Source organism: Aptenodytes forsteri, unplaced genomic scaffold (assembly GCF_000699145.1).
Source record: "Aptenodytes forsteri isolate BGI_AS27 unplaced genomic scaffold, ASM69914v1 Scaffold414, whole genome shotgun sequence".
NCBI lineage: Eukaryota > Metazoa > Chordata > Aves > Sphenisciformes > Spheniscidae > Aptenodytes > Aptenodytes forsteri.
This window is the reverse complement of record NW_008794579.1, coordinates 171,017-197,478: the sequence shown is the minus strand read 5'-3', so window position 1 is coordinate 197,478 and position 26,462 is coordinate 171,017. Positions and strand designations below refer to the sequence as shown.

The 26,462-nt window shown below is 36.0% G+C and overlaps 1 protein-coding gene across 1 annotated transcript in view; it reads left to right on the top strand.

Moving 5' to 3' along the window:
- LOC103893362 (protein eyes shut homolog) overlaps positions 1-26,462 on the top strand; it is a 949,231-nt gene that overhangs the window by 779,645 nt on the left and 143,124 nt on the right. Inside the window, 1 exon segment of the mRNA XM_019470252.1 lies at positions 15,048-15,160. Within this exon segment, the coding sequence (XP_019325797.1) occupies positions 15,048-15,160 (113 nt within the window).

Genomic DNA, 26,462 nt, shown 5'->3' with positions numbered 1-26,462 from the left:
CTGGGACAGAAATTTTTGGGGTTTATTTCTCACCTCTGTCACCATTGTCACTAAAGTAATGTCTGTATCACTTTGCATTTCGCTAACATCTTTAGTGGCAGTTGTTTGTATTTCCATGCACTGACTCACAGTAAGCATTACATCAACTACTCTTGACATGCATCTGAGAAATTCTGGATTCGTGTTGATTCCCTGTACTAGGTCTGGCTGGAATGGAGTTAATTTTCTTCATAGCAGCCCATATGGTGGTTTAGACTGTTGACCAAAGCAGTGTTACATACACAGGGATGTTTTGATTGTTGTTGAACAGTGCTTACACAGTGTCAAGGCCTTCTCTGTTTCTCAGTCTTACCCCTCAGTGAGTTGGCAGGGGGTGGGCAAGAGGCTGGGAGGGGACACAGCTGGGACAGATGATCCCAACTGACCGAAGGGGTATCCTATACTGTATAATATCATACTCAGCAACAAAACTGGAGGGGAAGTTTTTCTAAAGTGGCCATTGCTCAGGGACTGGCTGGGCACCGGTCTCCTGGTGGTGAGTAATTGCTTTTGTATCACTTAGCTTTTTCCCCTCTTATTTTTCCTTCACTTATTAAACTGACTTTATGTCAACCCACGAGTTTGCTCACTTTTGCCCTCCTCTCCACCATCCTGCTGGGGGGGAGTGAGCGAGCGACTGGACGGGGGTTTACCTGCCAGCTGGGGTCAACCCACCACATTCCCTCAACCTCATTGTCACCCCAGAGGGACCTCTGTGGCTAACTCCTGTCATGAGCTCACAATGAATCACAGAGTATTCTCTCTTATACTTCTGTTAGGTGTGACTGTTGATTTGTAGGTTTATATGTAGTAGTCTTTTCAATGTGCTAAAGGTGTGTCCAGAGGTGAGAGCCCTGCCTGACTAGCTGGTAAGAACTGTTTCTTTCACAAGGAACTAAAAAGGTTTTTATAAAGAAAGCTTGCAAAGCCACTAAGAATTTCTATTTACTATCTAAATACAATATGTTTCAGCCTGGCAATACTCAATAAACATCAGCATTTCTGAACTTAAAAGAACATTAATAATTCTTTGGGAATTGGTGTGATATCTTATCTTGACGTATCTGGTAGTAGAAGTATCTGGTTTATAAATTACAGAAAACTATACTGAAAGGTACTCCAGCAAGAAAATAGTCATATGAGGTACTTTCCCTAATCTTTCAGTGAAGGGGATGTTGAAATACGGGGTTTCCTCATGGAATCCTAACACAGGGCTGTATAAATACCCTCACAGTTGATAGCCTCCTGATCTGACCCAAAGTACAGGAAGCTACCTGGGCATGATGTTCTGCATGGTTTTCTTTAACCAACGAAGACCAAAAGTCTTCAAAATAAGAAACATCCCAGGTTTTAGTAGAATGAAAACTAGAACATCTTTATAATAAAAGTTTAACATGATGTCAGACAAAATAGGAGAAAAATGGCTAGATGCAATCCTCCCCCACCCATCATGATCTTGCAGGTGTTTTTAGTCTCTCAGTGCCTTTCTGAAGTTTAGTGAAGTTGCATCATCTTTGATCCTATTTTCCTCTCCATCACCTCTGAGACCAGGTTCTCTGCTGTGTTCTCCTAACCGTAGTTTCAGTTTCTCTGCTGAAGCTGCAGTCTGCTACTTTCCTGCTATCTATTGCCTGCCATCTGGGTTGTTCTCTGGAACTTTTTTTTTAACCAGAGCCCATTCTGTGGCTCCTTATGGAAATAAATCATATTTTACCTTTCTACAAGGGTAACTGTTATTCTTAAGGGAACATAATACTAACTTAAAATAGAAGCAAATATCATGTGCAGCCTATTACAGCAGCACACCGATACAAGGCAGTCTGGGAGAACCCTAGAAGTGCTTCTCCAGTGTTAGTAAGACAAAGGTTTCTGGTGACAGCTGCAGTATTTGCAACTTGGTCCCTCTCCTCACTTGTAGTCAGTCACTTTTCTTTCCTCAATGTGGTTAAATTTTGTGTAAGATCCAACTCAGTTTGAGTTGTGGCAAGTTTTATTTCATCTTTATGCTTTCTACTTCCAACACATATCATTCTTTGCTGGTTCTTTGTGTGTGTATGTTTGTGTGTGTTCTTCATTATTCCCAGTACCCTCTTCCAGCTGGTGCTTACCAGATATTTCTGCCACTTTAATTAAGGAAATTTCACACCTCCCATCTTTGATGTTTTCAGTTCTTTAACCGACTCCTTTAATTTTGTGCTTTTTCCTTCCAAAAGAGAAAATCTTCACTGAAGATGTAGTTTTGTTTGTCTAGGCTCTGTTTAAATTATGATGATTCCTGTTTGGTCCTTCCAGAGTTAATCTGGGTGACTACTGTTTCGGTAGTGTCCTTGAGATTTATCAAACTAAAATATAAGGTATCATCATTTTTTTTTGGCTGAGTGTGTATTTGATGGATAAAAAAAAAAAAATCAAATGTTTTCCTGAGGAATAGAGACTTTATCTATATCAAAAGCATTTGGTCTCCCGTTATGCGTGCTAAGTTAGTCTCATAGTTGTGTGATTTCCCTTAGAACCTACTTCTCTAATAATGTTAGCGATCTCTCTGCATTCATTCTCAGTCCCAGGATCTTCCATTCTCATTGATTGTCTACATACAAGTTTCCATTATTTCAGTAACAATAAATTGACTTTGTGTAGCTTGGCAGCTTTGACATTTCACTGTGTTGTTTCATTTCTTTTCCCAACTGCAAGCAAGGTAGCAGAGGCAGTTTTTACAGAAAACCATAGTAAATGGAGGCCATTCCTGATCCCTGGCAAATATGCCATTCAGTGCTGTTTGCTTAATGGCTTCACTCTAAACTAAGTATCTGAATGTACCTATTGGGCATGCAGCGAATAGCTGAGCCTGAAAAATAGTCAAATAACACATTTGCCAAGCCAGCAGGAAGTGCACTCTGCTCTAAAAGTAGAAGCCAAGTAAGCTATTGTAATATAAAGAAAGAGTCAGTATCAAGAGAGGAACATGGTGATCACATTGTTCGTAAATTTGTGATTTTTGGTGTGCATCATAAAAACAAGAAAGCAACAAAGGAACTGGCAGCTGTTATACGTTAAACCGTTGGAAGTGCAAGTCTTATTTTGTGCTCTTTCATCTAAATGAAATGCGATTTGGAAATGAAAGAATAGAGAAGGAGGAAACATTTAATAAAATGGAACTTTGGGGAACATTGGCATAAAATAATTAATTTCCTATTTTTTTAGTATTAATGCTATGATTTTTGAAGCCAAAAAGGAGTAAGGATAAGTAACGGTGTCAGCGCTTGTCACTCTCTTCTGTGGTTTAAACCTCCTTCTTATTTACTTACCTAGCTTCTACCTACTTTACTGTGCTGGTGTTTACCAAATTCTGAGAATTATATATACAACTACTGAGAGCTGTTTTCTCTGTATATAATAGTAAACAGAAAAAATATTCTTTGATTGTGTCACTGTCTCATTATACAGATTCTCATTCCAGGTTACAGAATGCTGTTTTACAGACTATTGTTCACAGCACAGGCAGAATAGTATGGAAAAAGAGAGGAAAAAATAGAAACAAATACATTTATAGAATGTATTTCAAATTAACACAAGTTAATTATAAGATGAAATGTTAATGTAAACCTGAAATGGTAGGAATATCCTGGCTTTTCATGTGATACAATATTGTTTGCCATTTGTGAGCTCATGTGTACTCAATATCTGAAAAACAAGGCTATTTATTTTGCCTTGTAATCAGTTTGTGAAAATGGTGAAAACTGTTCATCCATGCTGCAAACCTGCTGTGTATCTTCTAGTAGCTTTCTTGCATAAGGAAGAATACTTTTGAACCCTTTACTGGGGTTGGAGGTGAGGGATTTGAATGAATCAGATGTATTTAGTTAAAAGAGATTCCTAGTTAACAGCGTAAATGAGTGCATGAATGCAAACCTCTGTGTGTGTGTGTGTGCAAGCATGTGTGCATGTATGTATGTATTTATATATGAAAGTTTATTCTTTTTGGCTTCTGAAAGTCTAATAGCTGAATTATCATGTGAAAAGTCTTCTACTTAACATGGCAAAAATTCCCTGCTGAAGAAATGCCTGAGATCATCAGGCATCCTGTGATTTGTAGAGTTTGTACAGGAAAGAGTTTGTAGAGTTCTTGCAGAGAAGGACCGGGAGGTCCTGGTGGACACCAAGTTGAAGATGAGCCAACAGTGTGCTCTTGCAGCAATGAAGGCTAACGGTATCCTGGGCTGCATTAGGAAGAGTGCTGCCAGCAGGTCGAGGGAGGTGATCCTTACCCTATGCTCAGCCCTGGTGAGGCCACACCTGGAGTACTGTGTCCAGTTCTGGGCTACCTAGCATAAGAGTCATGGCCATATTGGAGAAAGTCCAGCAAAGGGCCATGAAGTTGATTAAGGTACTGGAGCATCTCTCCTGTGAGGACAGCCTGAGACACCCGGGATTTTTCAGCCTGGATAAGAGAGGCCTCAGGGGGGATCTCATCAATTTGTACAAATATCTGAAGGGAGGGTGTAAAGAGGACAGCCAGGCTCTTTTCAGTGGTGCCCAGTGACAGGACCAGAGGCAACGGGCACAAGCTGTACACAGGTGGTTCTGTCTGAACATCAGGAAACACTTTTTCACTGTGAGGGTAAACTGAGCACTGGCACAGGTTGCCTGGATTGGTTATGGAGTCTCCATCCGTGGACATATTCAAAAGCCATCTGGACATGGTACTGAGCAACCGGCTCTAGGTGACGCTGCTTCAGCAGGGGGATTGGACAAGGTGACCTCCAGAGGTCCCTTCAAACCTCAATCATGCTGTGATTCTGTGAAATACCACAGCCTACGTGATCTGTTATTTTTCTCTTTTCTAGCATCCTGTATTTGTTGCTACCAGAGATATAAGATACAGGATCAGTGCCTGGTGGAGATGGTTCTTTACTTTCACCTAATATTTCTGTTTCTAGGAGAAAGTTTGGGGAAAAAAACCTAAATTATTTATCATGGTCAGATGTACTTTGTTGTGGCAGTAGAAGCCTCAATGGCTGCAGAAGAGTGGAAGGGAGGGTTCAGAGCCCTCTGTGTACCAGATCTCTATACTGTTATTAATAACACTTGTAATCTCTGTGAAGACTGAATAGAAAACTAAATGCTGTTAGCTTGGGAAGATGTATATTGCATGAACACCTTTTTTTAAGCTATAATTCTAAAGCCTTTTAATAGCCTTGAAACTTTTGTGACAGTTGGAAAGTTTTTTTCAACCAGAAGGAATGTGCTAGGGAAAGAATACAAACGCATTAGAATCTCAGGAAAGGGAAAGTGGCTGCTCCCGTGGTGTTTGCCCTGAATAACAGCCTGAGGTATGTTGAGAGTAAAAATAAAAAAAGGTAAGATTTAATTTTGAGAAGAACAGAGCAGGTCAACATAGAGGCTTAAAGGAATGCTAGGGAGGGAGAGAACTCAGTTCCAGGATCTGAGCAATGGGAACAAGTAAGGAAGCAGTTCAGAATCTGCCATGCATGTTTAATTATTTTAATACTTGTTTTCAATTTTTTTTAAATGAAGAACTTACTTCATACTTCCAGTTTTTAGAATATTTTTTGATTTCTCCTCTAGATCATCTAGTGCATAATGTGCGTTCAGGTGAATCTGATGTCTTTGTCTATTCTGGCTTTCCTGGGTAGTATCAATTCCAAATAAAATTTGTAAATGCTGTAGACAAGGACTCTAAGAGCATGAAAGTCAGGGCACGTGTGAGAATCTCAGTGTCTTTTGACAAGTATATGAATAGTATATAAGTCAAGGGTGGGGGGGGGGGGGGAGATAGAACTGAGTGCTAGAACAAGAGGAGATTTTCCATATAAACCAACATCTTCCTCTGGCAATGAGTAGGCAGTACGGAGATAGTTCACAGCTCTGGGGGAACACATATTGTCATAAGTCTCTCAGGACTACGATTCCCAATCTGGGGAAAAAAAAACTGAAAAAAATAATTAGGCAAACGAATCCAACTGCTTACCTCACTCCGTTGCTAAAGGTTTTTGTTTCCTCAGGAGAGATGAAAAAACAGGTCATGGGTCCACTTCTCAGTTGTTCTAAGTTAAACTGCCATTTATCTCAATCTATGCTAATATGTTGAATTATAGATTTATTTTCCAATTCTGTTACATTTTTCACAGGGGCAGTAACATCTAGCTGAAAGACAGTGCACACAACGGTGGGTAGTGACCTGTCAGTTGTCTCATCAAAAATTAATGAAGGTTTTAAATTTTTACTCACTGGTTTAGTTCATTGTTTTTGGAACACAAAAATTTGTCTTGTCTTGCTATAGTAAGATAATTAAATGCATTTTGGAAGTACATGGATTCATTACCTTCACACATCATGGTTAACATTTTTATGTGATCTGTCTGCTGTAGATACACCTCTGATCACATAAATACATGTGACTAACATCTTGGTGACCTTGGAATGCGCACGTGCTCCTAAACACCTTGTTATGTGTCAAGCAGCAATCCTTGTTACCGTGTTCCTAACACTGCAAACCACCATAATACCAGTTCTCACCTGGTCCTGATAGTTTACATATGCCACACTGTTAGACTCGGGATTCTCTGAAGTATTTTTGGGAAGTAAAGAACAAATGTTCAAAGGCATAGTGTGCTAGCTGATATATTCCTTACATCTTGTGTGAGGAATACTGTGTTTAGTATTTAGTTACCTTGAAACCCCTCTTGTCTTAAAAGAGGCAGATCCAGAAAAATAAAATTATGTATTTACAATATACATAATATACAAATATACAAATATATATACAAAATACAAAACCAGACAATCCAGTTGCAGATGTTTATAAAAGATATACAGGCATGATAAAAGAAAGTACAAAATCATAAAAGTTTATGAAGAAATTTTCTTCTTGTCTCTCCCTTCTTCAGCTGAGGTTCTTTGATTTTCTTAGAACTCTGACAAAATGAACCCCTTCTGAATACCATATACCTCAGGTTACATTAACTAAAGGAAAGCCTATTTTGCTGGAACATTTTAGCTTTTATAGCCATTTTTTCCTTCTGAAGACCCCCAGGTGTTCCAGGTAAATACAGTCATTCTCCCGGAAACATATGTATTTCTTCCTTATGCAGGGGATAGTCTGACCATCATATGAGTATTAATTCCTTTGATATGCAGATGTTTTTATTTTAGATAAGGTGTTATCTCTTTTAGTTCAGACAGAAGATGTACAACTCCTTGCTTCAACCCCTCTCTTTTTTGTAACTCAACATTTAAGATTCAGTAAGAAGTGTTTCACACTGAATCTTATTTTAGATATCATAGAATATCCTGAGTTGAAACCAACCCATGGGTATCATGAATCCATCAGTACATACACACATATACTTGACACAAACATCTCTTGGGTCAAATGTTTTTAGGTCTGAGCTATTGGTTATTGATTGGACAAGAACCAGAACTACAGAAGTTAACTGGCTTGGACTGAAAACTAGTTCAGGGTGATGGACTCCAAACACTTTTCCTCTCGTGCTGTAATGGTCTATTATATTGGTGTAGCACAGTGTTCAATATGTTTAAATTCAGCATCACCCTGAAAAGGGGAAGTGCAGGGAGATGAGTTGATTTTCACAGTTAGTTGATAGAGTCTGTACTAGGTAAGAAATATAAGTCTCTTTTCCAAATTTCATTCTACATGTTCTAGTCATCTCAGGCCAGTATATTTTCCCGCTTGTTCATGGGCAAGGTATTGTACCACATTAACAAAAGAGAATTAAAAAAGATAAATTACAGTAGTTGAACTTACTAAGAATTGCAATAGCAAACACAGTAAGTAAATCACGCATTATGCTTATAAGCATAAACACTGAAATTGTTTACAGAAAGGCCAGACATTGCTAGCCATAAAACTTAGGGAGGTCCTTCCTTACTTCAGAGTCTTCACATCACTTCTGAAATGCAACATTGCACTTGCTTAACTGCAAGGCAAGAGCAAGTTTAAAAGATAAGGATCTTGGCCAAGGACAAACTTCCATAAAAATGGAAAAGGAATTTCTCAGTACCCATGAATCTTTCAGACTTACTGATTTTAATTAATCCTTTGTGGCTCAATAAACCATTCTCCTCCACAACACACTGGCAGAATCATGTGAAATTGACAGTGAAACGCTTACACTCAGGTTTTACACTGCCAGTCAATTTAGATGAGGAAATGATGCAAGAGGAATGTGAATGTCTGTTATATGGTGAGCTGGCTCCATCAGAGTCTGGGATGAGGCAGATGACCAGTCTGGTTCCCGCTGTAAAACACAGCAATCCAGAAGGTGTTTTACCAATAGTGGTCCGCTCACAGATCCAATGTGAGGGCATAGTGTCAGTTCCTTGCCCTACAGCACAGGAGACGAAGAACTCCTAACTTGTTCATTTCCCATAGTGGGAGAACTACCAGGGTAGCAAGTTTTGCAACCCCTGATTTGAGTTGCTAGAACAAATGAGAAATGACGAGCAGAAATGTAAACCTGTAACACCCTAAACAGTTTGGGGATATTTTTCCCCCTCTTCTGTCTGTTTTATTATGCTTTACCATTCTTGTTTCATGAAAGTCTTGTGATAGGGTTCAATATCCATGGCAGATATGATAAATACAGATCCAGGATAATAGCAATAAATTATTTAAAAACTTAAGTAGAAGCAGCTACATGAAAAAAAAATCTTGATTTAACTTACTTCTTAGCCCCTTTTTAGTTGTGTTAGTATAACTGAATTAAAATGATTTTTTGGATCTTTGGCTCCGAATCACAATTTCAGTGTAAAATCATCTATTATATTAACATATCAATTAAATGAAACTTTGATATTATGCATAGGTTTATATAGTGTTTCATTTCATGACCAGTACTGGTCAGGATGTAGGCAAGATTTCAGTTCCTTTGTGTTTCATCCACTTTATTTTATATATGGTGGTATGTAGGCAATTTTACCAGTATACCTTCCCATTTTTCCTTCCCATTTCTGTACTAGTACAGAAACTGAAACAATATTCCTTCTCCCATATTTTGTGTTTTCTTTTATTACTTTTGTTTTCAGAACCAATACCACTTTTCATTTTCTTACACATTTTGAAAGGTCATTAAACTGTAATAAAAATTGTTTTATACTACATTATCTAACAATAAAAATGCATATGGATTAAAATTGGAACTGAGTAGGAAAGTATTAAAAAAAGTAAATATTAGAAAGTGCAGTAACAAACAGCATAGATACATCAAACCCCACCACCGCTGTCTACTTCAGCAACACTGCTCAAAGGAAGGCACATTTCTTTCTAGTTAGTGGCTATACAAATTAACCAGAGTAACATTGTCCATTTTGCTTGAACTACTGGTGTTAAAATATGCAAGGTTTAATTTTTATTAATTGGTGCTTAAAAAGTTTAAATCGGCAAGAACAAAAATGTTAACATTTTTTGGTCAAGGTGATGTCTGAGTGACTAATGTTGTTTTTTAACAAATCCTTGAAAATTTGGTGGCTGGAAGAGACTGGAAAAAGTACATATCTTACCTATAACATGTTGCTTTGAATGCAGGCAAGCTTCAGTGCTCACTAAATGGCATACAAAGGCAAAATAAGGTCCTATTGGATTAAGCATGTTCTGTTTGCCTTGGTGCTAATTTGGTAGTCTGTATAGTTTTATTTTGTGCTGCATTTAAATCAATATCTAACCCAGGAACATGGGTTGTAAAATGACATTTCCTAAAGAACAAATTCTTTTTTAAGGGGGAAGGAACACCACCACCACCACACCCCCAAAGCATTTAGGCTTTTTTGAAAAGGAGATTATTTTTATTTTTCTGATGTCTGATATTGAAGTTCAGTTGCAGTAGGTTTCGAGCAGGTTAAAACTGAGATGGTTAGTCAAATTTGTTGCTGTTTGGCCAATCTGAAGAGAATACAGAGTTGAGAGTAGAACTTGCTTAATTTCAGAATTCATTATGACCATTTCGTATCATTCTAATCACTAGCAAGAACCAGAACTGGAGTAGAGAAACTGCTATCTCAAGGTTGATCCTTATCTTGGAGTTATGCATTAATTTCCAAACTGTTCATCATGTTGTTAGTAAACATAAATAAAATTGTTATTAGGGTATTAAAAATTGTGTACCCGGGCCATTTTGTTTATGTTTAAAATATTGCAATTTGAAAAGATTCACGATCTTTTGCAGAGAGTTCTACAAATCGGACTCCAAAATAAGGCATATTTCACAGGAGTCATGAAGATGTGAAAAATTACTGTATAGCGTATCCTGGTACACTGTAATATTTATAGTGAGAATTTTTAAGATATATAAAATTTATCTTGAGTGGAGACAAATGAGGCAAGATTGTGCTATGCTTTGTTTTCTTTTGAGTTAATTATAATTTTTATTATAAATGCTCTGTTCATAAGCCAAAACCTCATTATATTATTTATGAATCTGTAGTGAAATGACAGCATGCAAGCTCATTTCACAAGGAACTCAATTCTAGGTTAATTCTACCTAACAGCAGCTCTAATTTGAGCTAGTCAGTAAGGGATGTTAATAAATGGTTTGGCATATATGTGTGAACTTTTCCTACCAGGTAAGTATCTGTACTCATTTTTGTCAAGTATAAAGGGCATTTAAAGAGCATGGTTACTATATGTCAAACATATCTGCATAGTTTCTGAATAGTGAATTGTATTAAATTAAATTTCTGGTGTTGCTATGACCCTGACATTTTCAGGCAATTTAAGTATTACAGTTTGTCAGCATATTAATGTATTTTTGTAAATGGAAGGAAACCCAGCTCCATGTGAAATCTTCATTTTAATACTCTGCTAATCACAAATGAGTATCTATTCTCAAAAATAGCAGAATAAAAGCTGCTTACTTTTGATTATTTGTATCAATAGCCCTTATTCCTCAATATGTCTAAGAAGATATTTGTTTTTTGTATAGGTAGCATAGCACTCCAAAGGCAAGTAATTGCTTGACCAAAGTGTTTATGATGTAGTTATGATTACAAAACAAAGAAGTAAGTATTTTAATATTACTTTAAAGGAATGCATTACATTCAAAATATACACATATCAATGTAGGAGAAATTATTAGGAGCCCAATCATATGCTTGTTTTTGGGGGAAGGAAACCATGTTGTTAAAATATTCACCAATAATAGTGCTTGGGGGAACACGCAGATAAATATTTATTCCCGAACCAAACAATTAGTTTGCTGTTCAGTTTGCAAAATGGATCATATGTTGCCATAGTGAATTTTCCCTATACCGACCTGACATTCAGAGTCTTGAATGAACTTAACTAGGCACAGTAGCTGTCGTAAATGTTAAAACTATATTGTACCTGACCTTTGCGTTTATTGGTTCCTTTTGTTTTCTACTTTTTTGTTTGTTTGTTTTTACAATCCCAAGAATGAGGGCTTTTGTTGAAAAACATACATGGTGTGACTGGAACAATCACAATTAAGCTTTAGTGAAACTTCAGAAGAGGGTAAGGGAGAGAAGAAGAAGCAGAGATCTACAAGTTGATTTATGTAGCCAATATTAAAACACTGTTTGATTTTTCATTTTTTTAGGCAATGTTATGGGTCCCATGTAATTTTCAACTCAGAATTGTGTAACTGTTTCTGTCTGTGTTTGTATTAGATTTGCAACAGGTCCTGCATCCTGTTAATTTGAAAATTGTTTTATGTACTATTTATAAAAGCCAGGAAAAAAAGAATAACAAGCATCTCTTATAAAAAGTAAAATGTGAAACTTAATAGGACAATACATTTTCAAAGATTACGTGGTATAATTTGTCATGATAATGGCAGCAAAAGCAGACTGCTGACTATAACACTTGGCAGTCCATTGCACTTATTTCCTTGCCAAAGTGACTGGTAAAGAAATGATATGGAAGAGAGACAGTCTTCTGTTGTCCATAATCCATATCAATAGTCTATGTCAGCCATCATGGTATATCAAATGATATTGTTCTTTGACTATTTGAAGTGTAACTTTGAGAAGGGGAGTGTTCACATCCAGTCCTTGAATGAGGGTTTTGTTTCTAAGTTCCAGGAAGCCTCAGTGCAATCCTCTAAAACGTGTTTGCTGTGTGTAGAGAGCCAACCTTCCCCGCTCCAGCACCTGAACTTTACTGACTTCAAATGCCACCTTAAACAGCTACATAACTTTCCACATTGTCGCATTGTAGTAATATGTCTGTTTTAAAGTCTTAACTTCCCTTAAGCCTTTGCTGCTAAAGAAATAAACAGTGAACTATTTATTTCTTTGAGCCCTTCCCGTGGGTTGGAAGGCTGCTTCATTTTGTTTTTTGTGTACAGCATGGCACAGTGTGTTATGTTTCAGAGCGGTTGAACAGTGCAGAGGAAAGCAGTTCGCCTTGCTTCAGCCACGTTGTACTTGTGCAGCATATCTCTCTGCTGGGAGGGCGAGATCTCTCCTTTCCCAAGAGAGCTGGAAGCAGCTTTTGGCAGCCCCAGGTAGAAAGCCGGTGGGAGGAAAGGAGACTGGGGCAGTCCTGAGAGGAACGCGGTGCCTACTTAAATCTTGGAGGTGACTCTCGGCCATCCTGTAGAAGTGATGGCAAAAAGGAAATTTTCCTTGGGACCCAGAAGCAGCTGCATGCATCTGGAACACCGAATATTTTTGACACCAAAGTTGCTGAACTTTTTAAAAAGCAAGACTAGAGGAAAGGGGCCTCCCTGCAAAGACAGAGGAGGGAGGTGGGAGATCTCACCCAGCACATCAGAAATCTATTAAATGGTTGCCATGTTCTAATTTAGTATTTTGTGTTCTAGTAAAACCTAGTTTTAAAATCTTTCAGTCTTTCAAAATCTCTTTTTCCTTTAAAGAAAAGGGCAGGTGGTTTTACCTCAAGGCTCTGGACAGAGCAAGAAGCCATTGCAATGTGAAACATGGTTTACTGGCTGGTAAGGAAGAAGGCAAATATACAGGCTAGAGGCCATAATTCTTTTTATGACCTTTAATGCTAAGAAAAGAGATAAGGAAGAGTATTTTGGAAAAATCTCTTCCCATTACTTTGACCAATTTTTTACCCCATTTAGACTTATACCATCCACAACATCCTATGGGAGAGTTCCACAGCTTAATTTCAAGCGGTACAAAAAGTATGCCCTTTAGCTTGCTTCCATCTTCGCACTGATTTATGTAATTTCATGTCCTTTTGATCCTGTATTGTGAGAAACTGTGAAAACTTTATTCGTCTGTGCACTACTCTGTTCTAACTCTCCTTGGTGGTGTTTTTTCTTGAATAAAGAATCCTAGTCTATATAGTCACTCTCTGTTCAGAAACTCTCATATGTATCATCGTCCTTACATACCTTACAGGTTTTGCACATTGTGAAATTTTTGCATATTGTGAAATCCTCTTCTCAGAATTTTGTTTTTGCTATCCTGAGTAATGCAGGAAACATTGAGCCACTTGTGAATATGCTGAAGAGCACAGACCCTAATACAGATTGCTGAGGAAATTTCTAGGGGCTGTCTGTATTGAGAAAGCTCGCTATTTATTCCAAATTTTTCTGCCTTTATTTTAACCATTCTTTTCATTTATTGAAGGCCTTCCTTGTTTTCCCAGGGTGACCAAGTTACTTCAGAATCTTTTAGCACAGGAACTTGTTAAAAGCCTTTGGAAATCAAAGGCTGTGTGCCAACGCATCCTTTTTCACATATTCAGTGTTCCTCTTGTGAGTTACAATTTCCCTTTTCAGAAACCACCTCAACTATTCTCCAGTACATTATGTTCATCTATGCATGTTAATTATATTGTTTAATGTAGTTCTTAATGGTTTGTCTGGAATAGAACTGGGACTTACTGATCCATAGTTTGAGGTGTCCCTAGTCTTGTCCCCCTTTCCCAAATCATAAAAAGCAAAAACCCCCAAACCAATCCAAACCCAAAACAAACAAACACAAAACCCCAAAATCCACATCTACCATTTCCGTGGTTTGGATGGCATTTTAGGTGATGACCGCAGTAATTTGCTTTAGGAATTCTGGGCAAACACTATTTGGTCTTTCAACACAATTTTTTTTTTTTTTTTTTTTTTTTTTTTTTTTTTTTGCTACTGTTCACTTTGTTAATTTATTTTAAAACATTTTCCAGTAATAATTCAATTTGAGATCTCTGATGTATCCCTACTAAAAAGGGGTTCTGGCATGGGAACCTCCTAGAGATCCTCTACATTAAATTTTGATTTGGAGAGTTCATTTATATTTCCTGCCAGAGCCTTATCTCTTTGAACATTCCTTTTATACTTTGATGGTCTATTGGCCCTACAGCCTTTCTGGCAGGCTTACTGCTCCTGTTGGGTTTTAAAAAGCATTTACTGCTTGCCATTATGCCTTTAGCAAGTTGTTCCTCAAGGTCTTTTTATTTTTCTTTACCTGGCCTGCTTTATTGGATTTTTACTGCCAACATTCATTATAAACATTTTGTACCTTGCTATTTAAACATTCCAGTTTTGGAGGGAAAGTCTTTTCTTTTTTTTCTAGTAGTTTATTTACATTTTATGTGAACCTCTGATAGCTTGTTTTAAGTATTCATCTGCATGTGCTTTAATGGTACTAGATATCTTTTGAGCAGGGAAGTAATAAACTTAAAAGTAGATTTTTCAAAGCTTCCTTGTTTGCCATTCCCCATGACCTGTGTTCATCCAGAAAAAATAAATACCTGATTAAAGTTAAAGAAGTCCATTTTTTGTTGGTGTTTCACTATACCTGTGTTGCTGTCCGTATGTCCAAAACTCTATGAGTTTATTTTTAAGTCAGTACTGCTTATCTTGCTGTAATTTCTTTTCACATTCTAATTTTTTTAATAGAATTTCAAGAGAAAAGATGGAGACCAGGAAGGATCTTCAGGAGTAGGGTTAAATTATGTTACAGATTTTTTGCAGAAACTTAATTATTTTTAAAACTGATCACAATGACAACAAGCAAAAGAACTGTGTGCATTTTCTTCTTTGTAGATACCTGGACCTGTCTACAATTTCACTGGCTGTATACAAGTCATAGAAATCAATAATTTGGGACCTTTCAACATCTCTAATGCTGTGGGAAGAAATAATGTTGACAATTGCAGGTAAATTACCCTCTGTGCCTTTTCAAATCAGAAGAAACTGTTTGTAACGATTTTGCTTTCTTCCTTAAATAGGGTGACCATTTTAGATAATTTCAACAATGGTTACAGAAAAAAAATTGATCATGTAGATGGATATTGTGCTTTCTTTTATGTTTCTGAAGTCTTTTCTTTATGTAAGATGCTTTTTGCAGAGTAGTTCAATTAAGCTTGACAGCTTATATAGAATGAGTTTTCACCCAATGAATGCTGAAACAGTGTACTAAGTAAAATAATCTGCAACAAAATACAGGAGTGGGAAGTGGGGTGATGTGCTGGTTGTGTTTCTACTCATGGTTTTGGGATTTCCTTAATCTTGTAACAAATACTGATGACTTGCTGCTACACTTACTATATATAAGATTGTGAAAAATGCTGGAAAGCATTGTTTCTGAATACATAAAACCCCCACTTGGTTTCATTTTTACGTATTCACATTGCTGTTGATCATGTATTGACAGAAATAAAAGGCTATACAGAGACAATGGTGTAGATTAGGATTCTATTCTGGCATATAAAAGGTTTGAACATGGAAAAGTGGAAAACAAAAGAAAGTAGAGGTGAATTGCATTTGTAGATCATGAAGTCTTTCAGAACAGAGTATGATTTTATTCATAAGACATATGTCCTACATCCCTGGATAATTTTGCATAAGCCTTTTTACATATGGCTTTATTTTTTTCCATAAAATTTACAGAATAGTTTAATTAATGTTCATGTGCTTGTTTAAACAGTAAGTTAGAAAGCTAGTGGCAACTGACTAGAAGCCAGAGGTCTTTTCCAACCTCAATGATTCTATGATTCTATGATCAATTAAAGATACATGAGATCTGGACTATGCCTCTGTGAAGAACAGAAATTCATGGAGATGAAAGCAAGTGAGGAAGCTACTTCATGCCTTTAATTCAGGCATTAGGAAAAAAAATCTTGACTTCAAGGACTATTCATGTATTAGAAATTAAATAATCATTGGAAAAAATCATAAACTACCTCAGGTGTCTCCTCTGGTTACTAGATTAGGAAATTGTTCTCCATTTTGCACAGGCATTAGAGTTTTGGTGTCCCAAATCATAGGCAAGATCTAGTTCTGGTTTTTATACTAGATAAAAGAGGGATAACTTTAAAATCAGGGCTGTTCTTAGCTATTGTGTTTTCTTTCATTCTTCAAAATAATACTTTCTCTGAGATAGGTGTCTACATGCTTGGGCTTTTTGACACCATTCTTTTTTTCAGTTTTTCCTATTGAGTATTTTATATAACCATTCATTTAAGAACCAAGAGCCTTCAAGAACCAAGAGATGAATGAGATCTGCTGTCCGGGGTCTGTGTATATAACATATAGAGGGATATAGATAGGAAGGAGAAGGCTTGTAAGCAAATTTGGCTTTGTTCCTTTTTAAAATTGTTTAATTTAGAATGCTATATTATCTATTATATTATAATCTATAGAATTATATGGCAAGATTTATTGCATTTAGTATTTATTCTGATACTTCCCTTCATAGTTAGTCAATTAGCATAGAAATATGACGGATACGGTATAATATAGATATTAAAGATTGCTTTATTTGAATCAGAACTCAGTGATTACAGTCTAGGGCTGTTTCTTGCAAATACTTATTGTGTATATATAACTGATTAGATGAGTAAAAAGACATGATAGTTTTTATACACAAATTGTGGAAATAGTCTTATACATAAAAGGATGCTGGAAGGATGTTGGGCCTCCTCAATCCTCTATCCTCGACGACACGTGTTCCTTTTCCCTCCCTGCTTGTTCCAGAATGCTGCAGATGAGCTTAACAGTGTCCAGCCCCATGCAGTCCATGCAGAGCTGGCTTCATCCTGGTCCAAATCACAGCTATTCCTGTCTGTGAAAAGGTGGGAAACAGGATTGAAATTAGTCTGAAATTCCCTTGTTGGCATGGTTGTCCCATAGGAGTGGACTGCAGGGAAGCCTGGCAAGCATTCTCCTTACTCATTCACTGCCCTGTGACACATGAATTTCTGCCCACACATGGCAGCTTGCATCATCCTTTGCTCTTCACTTTAGATAATAACCCACATGCATCCTGACTGTCATCTATCCTTACATACAAATTCTTCCCAGAAAGTGTCTAGGAAGCCCAGCTGCCATTCTGTTTTTGCAAGACAGGCTTCTTGGGAAGAGACTTTTTTTTTGAGAAGAAAGGAGAAAGTCCTTGAAGAAAGTTGTTTAAATAGGGCAATAATGGATTATGTATCTTGCAAATATGAGTTGTTGCTGAATGCTAGAAAGCCTGGTGTACTTAGGTTGTGTTTGCAGAATTCATATGGTTCTGTTGATGCAATATTGCTACAGTTGGAGCTGCCTGGCAGTAACAGAGTACTCTACAATGTGGCAGAAAAAGCAATCCAATTTCTTCCTGTAAAAACATCCCTGTATTTATCATCCAGTGGCACTAAGTATTTCTGTTCTTGCTGTTGTAATTTTTCTTTAATTGACCTTCTACCTATCATCACCTGGTTTTAGATTTTTAATCCTTTTGAATGCCCCTGCTTTTGCATATTTAGCCATACTCTAGTGGCATTCAGTTACCCTGCCGGAGTTTTTACTTCTTGGGGCCCCAGCAGCATGGATTACTTCATTATTGTGGTGTAGAAGGTCAGCCAAAGAGAGACACGCAGAAACCTCTTGAAGTATATGGGCTTGTGAGTAAATTTTAAGGTTATGAATTTTTAATGGGTTTGAAATTTACTTAAATATGTTCTGCCATTTTTTTTAACTGCGTCTATTTCAATTTTAAAATACCAAAAGGATGAGCTAATATGTGCAAGAAGTATAGAGAGCTTTCAAAAACAAATTTTAGATACAGTTCATTAACCTTTTCAAAACTATTGGCATCACTACTTCAGGACAAGTCAGTACCTTTCATAGGATATTATATACTCCACATTGCTTATCTCAGAGATCAATGCAATTTAGGTTACTGTTTAAAATTTTTTGAGAATTAAGAAATGTAAAAAATGAAGCCATAAGATTAATTTCACTAGCATACGTATCTGACTATCTGCTGTCTAAAATGCCCTAAATATATAGGGCAAGAATGTTGTTTGTTCCTTTAGCATTCATATTTTGTAATGCAGATATCATACACTGCAAAGAAGGGAGAATTATTTTAACTTGGTAGAACTAAATGGGAGATGGGAGCAACATGGAAATTGCCTTTCATGTAAGTTTGGAAGCAGGTACTAAATTCTGCTTAAATTCAGGAGGATGATTGGTAAAGGCAGCACTGGGCAATTGGATAAGATCAAAGATCTTAAAAACTTGCAACAACCCTGATCATTCTGAAAGATGCAGGATTTCTGTGCGTGCTCAGAAGCACTGAGGTTTCAAGCATGAGGCTTTGACTCAGTTAATCTGTAAGGTCATGGCCCAGACCTTCTGCTAATCACATGCATCATTGTATAAGCCTGGAGTTCATAGATATGCTACAACACATGATACCACAGGGAGGAGAGAAGAGCTGGGAGGGATGTATTGCACTGAGGGCTCATCAGAGCTTCCTGCCATAAGATGTAACCAAAGTGGAATAGGAAATGGCAGAATAATTGTATGAGCATGAAAATGAATTTAAACTTGACTCTCTGAGAGCAGATTTGCAGCCATAAACGTCCTCTGAGCTATGCAGCTTTTCCTTTCAGGAAAGGTTATAATAGAATCGTATCAATTAGTAAAGGTCAGCCTCCAACTGGTAGTTTTCTAGAATTATGCTAGACTATATACTTATCCAAATCTTGTCAAAGTTTATGTTAAGATTGTTTAAACTATTCCTGTCTCAGAGCTATGAATATATAGGCAATTTTGAAAGAGATTATATAATGGCCAACAGTAGTAGAAGAGACAATTGGAAATAACAGATCTCTGATGAGATCTGTTAAGAAATGAAATCGTTCTTATTTTTTCCTTCTTCTGAAGCAAGTAAGATACTTGCAATGTGTTAATGCAATATAAAGCTTCTGTAAGTGTTTCAGAAAATGTTACTGGAACAGATTTGCAGGAAAAATGACTATCACTTTCAGGTAGAGTACAGATGACAGATATAAATGAAGCTTTGAGTCCCAGTATTAAAATCTGGTGTTTACTGCAGCTCACTTCTGTTTTAGTGTTCTGGGAGCTAGGACTGCTTTATATTCCTGTAAGAGTTTACTGCATATAGTAAATTCAAAGGTTCCAAACACACACACATATATAAAATATATACACATACATATGCATATATATATGCATATGCATATACATATATGTATCCAAGCCATGATTTGTTTTTTTTTTTTTAAATATTCCTTACTGGGAAACACAAAAACACTGTTTGCTGTTTACCTAAGAGGAGTCTTACTGATGAATGCAAATGTGCAAGGCTGATTTGCACTCACAGGCAGGAGCTAATAAGCTGAGTTCTTCATTACTGCCCATTGGACAGATTTTCAGTTGATTTTTTAAAATATTTTATTCTGCTGTTAATTTATCTTAAGATGCTTTTTCCAGGCTGAAACTGAGCTTCATTTCAGCAAAGACTCTGATTGCTATTTGCATTTAGGAAAGAGGCTCTTGAATGTGCATTACCCAAGTTCCATTCCATCAAGAGGACTGATGGGCTTCCTAATGCATGGCAATTTTCTCAGGAGCTATGCAATACATTTTGGAGATCTCTACATGTTTTCTGTAAGCCCTCAGTTCCACTTTCCCCTCACTTATCCACTTTCCAACAAGCTCTAAATTCCCTTCCTGATGTGTGAGTACTCCCCTTTCCATTCTGTAATTTTTGGTGATATTTTTACAAACATCCCAACAGACCTCTAACAGCATTGTGAAGTTCAGTCTCCTGTGCAATTTCTCAGCATGTCTCTTCCTCTATGGAACTTCCTGTTTTTAAGAATATTATAAAACATCGCAGCTCAGAGCATCTGACACCAGGCGTCTGAGGTGTTTGATTTCTGCCTTTGGAATGAACTGCATGCTTTGGAAAGTGGAAAGTTGGGCCTGTTGAAAGTTATTTTTCAGCTGGTTGTGAAAGTCAAACAGTTACCATTCTACACCTGGTAAAGGAAAAGTGCTTGTTGTGGTGCATACTGTATGTTGGAGTTCATGGTAAGAGTCCAAGACTCAGGTTAGGTTAAAGAGTTTCTTCATATGAATCCACCTGAGCTGAAAAACTTAAATTCAATCAAATGTACTAGCTGGTTTACACTTGAAGGGGAAATCACAGAGTTCCAAACTTAAGCTCTTCTGTCTACTCATATCTTAGCTTATGAATAAATGCATGATCCTATGAGAAGCATTGAGCTTCTGTTATATGTGAAAGAGATTATTCTGACTTTAAGTTATATTCTCACATCTCAGCACAGATAGTTATGTTCATATTTTTTCATTAACAGTTTGGAGTTACGTGCTTAATTCTGAAACAGAAAAAAAAAAAAAAGAATATATAGTGCTCCTCAACACTGTAAAAGAAAATGATTAAATGAACAGTACTGACACTACTTAGTTTTATTTATTTATTTAAATATAAATAAATTTAATTATAATATTTATTTAAATATAAATATTTATTTATTTATTTCTGTGTGTTCTGTGATTAACATAGAGATTGGACTAAATGTTTCTGAAGTACAGAACTGAAGATAAAGCTTCAGAAATATCATTCATTTGTATTCACCACATATATGATGCTTGATATTATGTTAATAACAATTCTGTGCAATTTTAACATAGAGAGTGATAACAAGCATTTCTTCTTCTTTATGCATTTATTTTGTTACTTTTTTCTCTCTCATCTACTGCTTTTGCTGGCTGATAACCTTTTCTGTGTGTTTCTAATTGCCTCTTCCTCCTTTTCCAGAGCCTGAGTTGCTTTTATATACTTTCATCCTCTTTGCTTGATTTGCCCTTCTTGATTTCCATCATCGTTTATGACATTTGTTTGCAATGTTTTCTTTTCCTTCATGAGTTTTGCTGTCCTGTGCAATTTCCTTTCTGTTCTGTGTGTGTACATGAATTCTGGGTATTCTTCTGTTACCTTTTCTTCCTCTTTTGGCATTCCTGTTCAGATGATGACTTTTCAGTGATACAGACTTGAATGTTGAAAAAGAAAAAAAAAGAGAGAAGTGGCAGATCTAATCTTTCTTACTGTTATAAATCCTCAAAATCACTGTAAATTGTTGTATAAGCCTTTAGCTCAATCTTTTGAAGTATTCTGTGGAAATTGTTTGTGATGGATATTAGACAAATCCATGTGTCAAATATATGCAGGTGAGATAATGTGTGTTTGTAAATACTACATTTCTCTCCCTATTTCTGGAAAAGGTTGCCTCTCATCAGCATACCACAAAACTAACAACAATCTTTCTTGGGGCATCTCTCTACTTCTAAAAGATTAATAATAATTTTTGGTGATGTTTATCTTGACCTTACTTACCCTTCTGTAACTATAGGCATGTGCATTATACCAACAGAGGACTGTTTCTTAATTCTGTCAACAGAATTCAGTGGCAGTCACTGTCTGTTAGTGTGTCTGTAATGAACAATTGTAACGAGACCTTGACTTCTGCTAGAATTGCCAGGTACCTGCACGGAAGCTAAGACAAGACTTAAAGGATACCATGCATTTTTTTCTTCTGTTTTTGTCAAGGACCCATTTGCAAGTATATATGTCAAAGTATGCATGCCAATGCATACATCTGAGGCAGTGTGTTACTGCAAATAAATAATATCTCAATTAAATATTTTGGAAAACACTCTGACACAGTTGCACAGAAAGGAAATTTTGTTATGAATAAGACATAGTTTTTTTAATGAAATTGTCTTTCTACTACTGTTCATGTGTACTTCATTATCTTATAATGTATTTGTTTCATGTGCTAAAGAAAAGGTTCCAGTGCTAGAGAAATGCTATTTTGCACTCATGTCACAGCTTTGTATCTATTTTAGTGCAGTAATATAATATTGAATATCTCCAGTTACTGGTGATTCTTACTCGATATGATTACTAAATTTATAAATGGAATTTATAAAGCTTCTTTCACCCCAAGTACCTAACCATTGCATATAAATTGATCCCTTTATACATCAGTAAAATAAAGTGCTAAGCTTTAACCAGAACACTCATAGTATAGAACTGAATTTGTTACATAAATACTTTAGGAAGGAGAAATAAGTGTTAAAGACTTCTATTACAACAAAGTATCTATGTCTGCTTTGGCCTTTTTACATTGAGTGGTAGATTCAAAGCCCCTCAGACAACTGTGATTAGTGTATAAAGTCACTGTATCTACCCACAGCACATTCTTAAACCATGGAAATGAGAGACATTGCCCATCACGTGCCTGTTCAGTAGATCATCACAAGTCCTTACATAGGAGATGAGAGAGTCAAGGATGTGATAGAGCTCAGTGGACCAGTATGGGGTGGTTCAGAAATTCTTGGAAGCATTACAGTCTAAAGGACAACACGGTGAATTCTCTGTACTTGGAGCTTCTTCAGTGTCAAGGGTGATCGAAATCAGAAGGCTGCCAAGATAGTTTAAAAGCCTTTGTGCAGTCTTTCAGCCTTTCTTACCTGTGGATTATATGGTAATCTGACGGGTGGAGAGGTCTAGGATTTCAACTGTGTATTTTTAGATCCAGCAAATGAGGAGGACCCCTATTTTGCTTTACATCAAAGATCGTAGTTCCAGGAACTCTACAGATTACCACAACATTTTGGGTTGCTCTAGGTTAATGACAGTGCTCGTTACCTTCTGCCAAATTGCTTTGAGTATTTATACTTCCCTATAAATTCCGTCATCCAAACAAGAACTATGCTTGAACATGATAGGCCTTTGAAATGTAAAACCATGAAAAAAATTGTATCAAGAAAATACATTTTTAAGATTTATGAGGAAGTCTCATTTTCTCATGAATGAATGTAACTTTTTCATTTCCAATTTCAGCATAGCTTCCCCTAAAAACAAAATAATATTACAAACATGAAAATAGAAGGGTTTTGCTAGAATTAAAAAAAAAAAAGGATTGGGTTGAGAACATCCCAACTTTCACACAAAACTGGAGCAGATTCACAAAATAAAAACTAAATTTAAAGCCATTTTTCAAAGTTCTTAAAACTTCACTACATATATTCCTCACAGCATTAATAATATCATGTGTCATAGCCATTGCAATACTCTTTGGAAACTTTACTTCAATGCTTAAGAAAAATTATCGTAGTGACATAAGACATCAAGTGGTATGGTTCAGTAGCTTCCTGAAATAATCACTTGGGCTTCTAGCCAGACAGGTATGTGAATAATAAAACCCTCTCTTAAAACAGAAAAGATAATCTCGATTTTGTTCTGCCTGTCTAAAACTTGCAGATGGGTGCATGGATGGTTTGACAGAATTCTGCTTTAAGAATATTTCCCTATATATCTAGTCTTAAATTTATTATGAGTGGTGATTCAGAAAAGCCAAATATACAAATATATAACAGGCAGAATTGTCTAAAACCAATAAAATTTTAAAAGAAATTATCTTGCATGCTTTCCTTATTGGACTACAGTCACACTTAACTTTAGTGCTAGCATTTGATGTCATTCTAATTACAGAAATATAGAAATAGAGAAAAAAAATGTTTTGTTATATACTTACAAATAAACTTTGGAGCGGGTTTCCATGACTTCCAATTTATGTGCAGAGCGTGCCTTGTAACGGAGATGTAGTTGCTCTTGTTATTATACCAGACTGTATTGTGAAGAGAGGCATATTAGATAGAATAAAGTAAGAATGAGAGTCATATTGAAAGGAATAATTTGCCTACTGGAAGCTTGAATCAGTATAATACTTTACCTTTGACTTTTGTCATCTTTGAGATTCACTTTTGAATTTGGTACAGAAGTAATAAGAAATCATAAGAGTTGCTTTCAACAGTTAACAGCCAGAATGTCAAGAGAAAAGTTTGGAAGTTCAGTTTTATTCTGTCTAGCAGATCTCTGCTGGCATCCATTCTGTGTCCTTCATTGTGTCAGTGAATAAAACACAGGACTTCATGACTGATAAAGTATTTATGGGTTTGTAAAAATCTCATTTAACAAAGCTAAAAGTGAAAAAATCATCAACATAATAAAACCTCGTGTGTTTTTATAGAAAATAAAATCCATCACAAATAATAGCCCACTTTTTGAAAAAGATTTTGAACATTTTTTGCAATTAAAAAGATGGTTTGAGCTTCTCTTTGGCAGAGCACTTTTAATAACAACTGTCCATTTCAGATCTAAAAATTATTAAAGAATCCAAGTTTTAAAACCAGGTTTGTTTTAAAAAGTCCCTTATATTATTGATATCCAAAAGATGTCCATTGTAGTGATATGTATTGTGAACATATACATTTCTGTATAAATCAGAATTTGATATATTAGTATGCAATTAACTTCATAAAAGGTATTTGCAATAAAATAAAATTCCTCTAAAATTGCTCAGACATTACAGGCTTAATTATTACAAGAAAAGGAAAGCCTTAAAAAAGGAAATATGCAGTAACTTTTTTGAAATTAATTTTTCACAAAACTGCATATTCTAAGTTCTTCTTTAAACTGGCCAAACCCCAAAGGAAGAACCATGTCCTGAAGAGTTATTTTTAGTTAATGTAGACAAGCAACTCGATGTAAGCTTCTGGAGCAAAATGATAAATGTGATTTCTGTGTGTCTGAACAAGAAAGTAGGAAGACAATTTCATTTCTGTGTACACTATTGATTGTGATATTGGTTGTACTGTATTTCATTGTGTACTGGTGTGCACTGGAGCAGTACCTAAAAAGTACAAAAGATGAAAAGTGTAATTAAAAAATCCTCAAATAAATCTGTGATTTTTTTTTAAAAAAGGTATGCAGAAAGTTACTTTAGGAATTCAGTCTCTTTGGTTTTTTTTCTAAAATATGACTGAGGTGATTATCGTGTATATGAAGATGGCACATATGTTTAATGAGGAGAAACACTGGACACGGAGGAGGTTTCTTTAGCTCAGCAGAGAGCAGCGTGTTAGAACCAATGGCTGAAAGCTGTAACCAAAACATCTGAATTGGTAATAAACCAAAAAAGCTGTAACGGTAATGATGATTATAATTGGTACAAACTACCAATTGAAGTGGTGGCTTCTTCATGTGTTGCTGTCTTAAAATTAGACTGCGTGTCTTTCTAGAAAGCATTCTCTAGACAGCCATAACTTATTAAGCTTAGTACAGTTGTAACTGCAGAAAATATGAAGATCTGAGATAAAGAGAAGAGATGGAACTCTGATGTAAGCTGCATTAAAAAAAAAGAAAGAAAGAAAGGAATTATGTGCATAAAGGAATTAAAGACTAAATAAGTAGTACTGAATGTAAAATAGATGATGCAGGCATGGTTGTATGTCTACCATATGTTGCTGAGTGATAAATTGTCATTCATTTTTATTATCAGGAAATCTCTACATCTTAGATGCCATCGTTCTTAGGTCCTAAAATAGAAAATATTGAATAAACTGATAAAATATATACTTATTTCTTAAAAAATATAATTATTTCTTACTGTAATACATTCTTACTTAAATGAATCTGTGAATCATAGTATCTGTATTGGCTGATTAATATATAAAAATACTAATTTTTAAACCCCCAGCCAATAAATGGGCTTCTCAGGGGAGCTGCTAAGCAAAATTTTATTTTCTACAGGGAATGGAGATTGTTTGTTTAAGGCTGTAATAAAAAGTAATGCAATACTAGAAAGATATATCATCCTTCAAGGGACCTTGGTTATAAAGTTAAGAAAACAGTCTTATCCCTACAACTACTTGATTGCAGCAGAAAAACAAATATATCTACCAGTAAAAGAAACATTAATTCCCCTCCAAAATTCATATAAATATTTTACAATTACCTAAGTTCTCAAAACTTAAATTGATTATAAATAGTTTATGTGTTTTTTCTGTATCTGTAACCTACAGGACTGTTTAATCATATCCTGTCTGACTCTTGCTCTGCAGTACTGTAGATATACAGTGCATCAGTGCCCCCTGCAGCCTTGAAACACTAGTATAACATTTAAAAAAATATGCTATTGATCTTTGTTGAATAACTATTCAGAAAAAGAACAGCTTTAAATCCTGTTGTATCCTTTCCTTTTTTCTTCTTCCTTGTTTAAAAGTGAAATTACAGCTGTTGGGTAAAGAGAAAATGCTTCAGAAATTTAACTTAAAAATCAAGACAGATCTTGA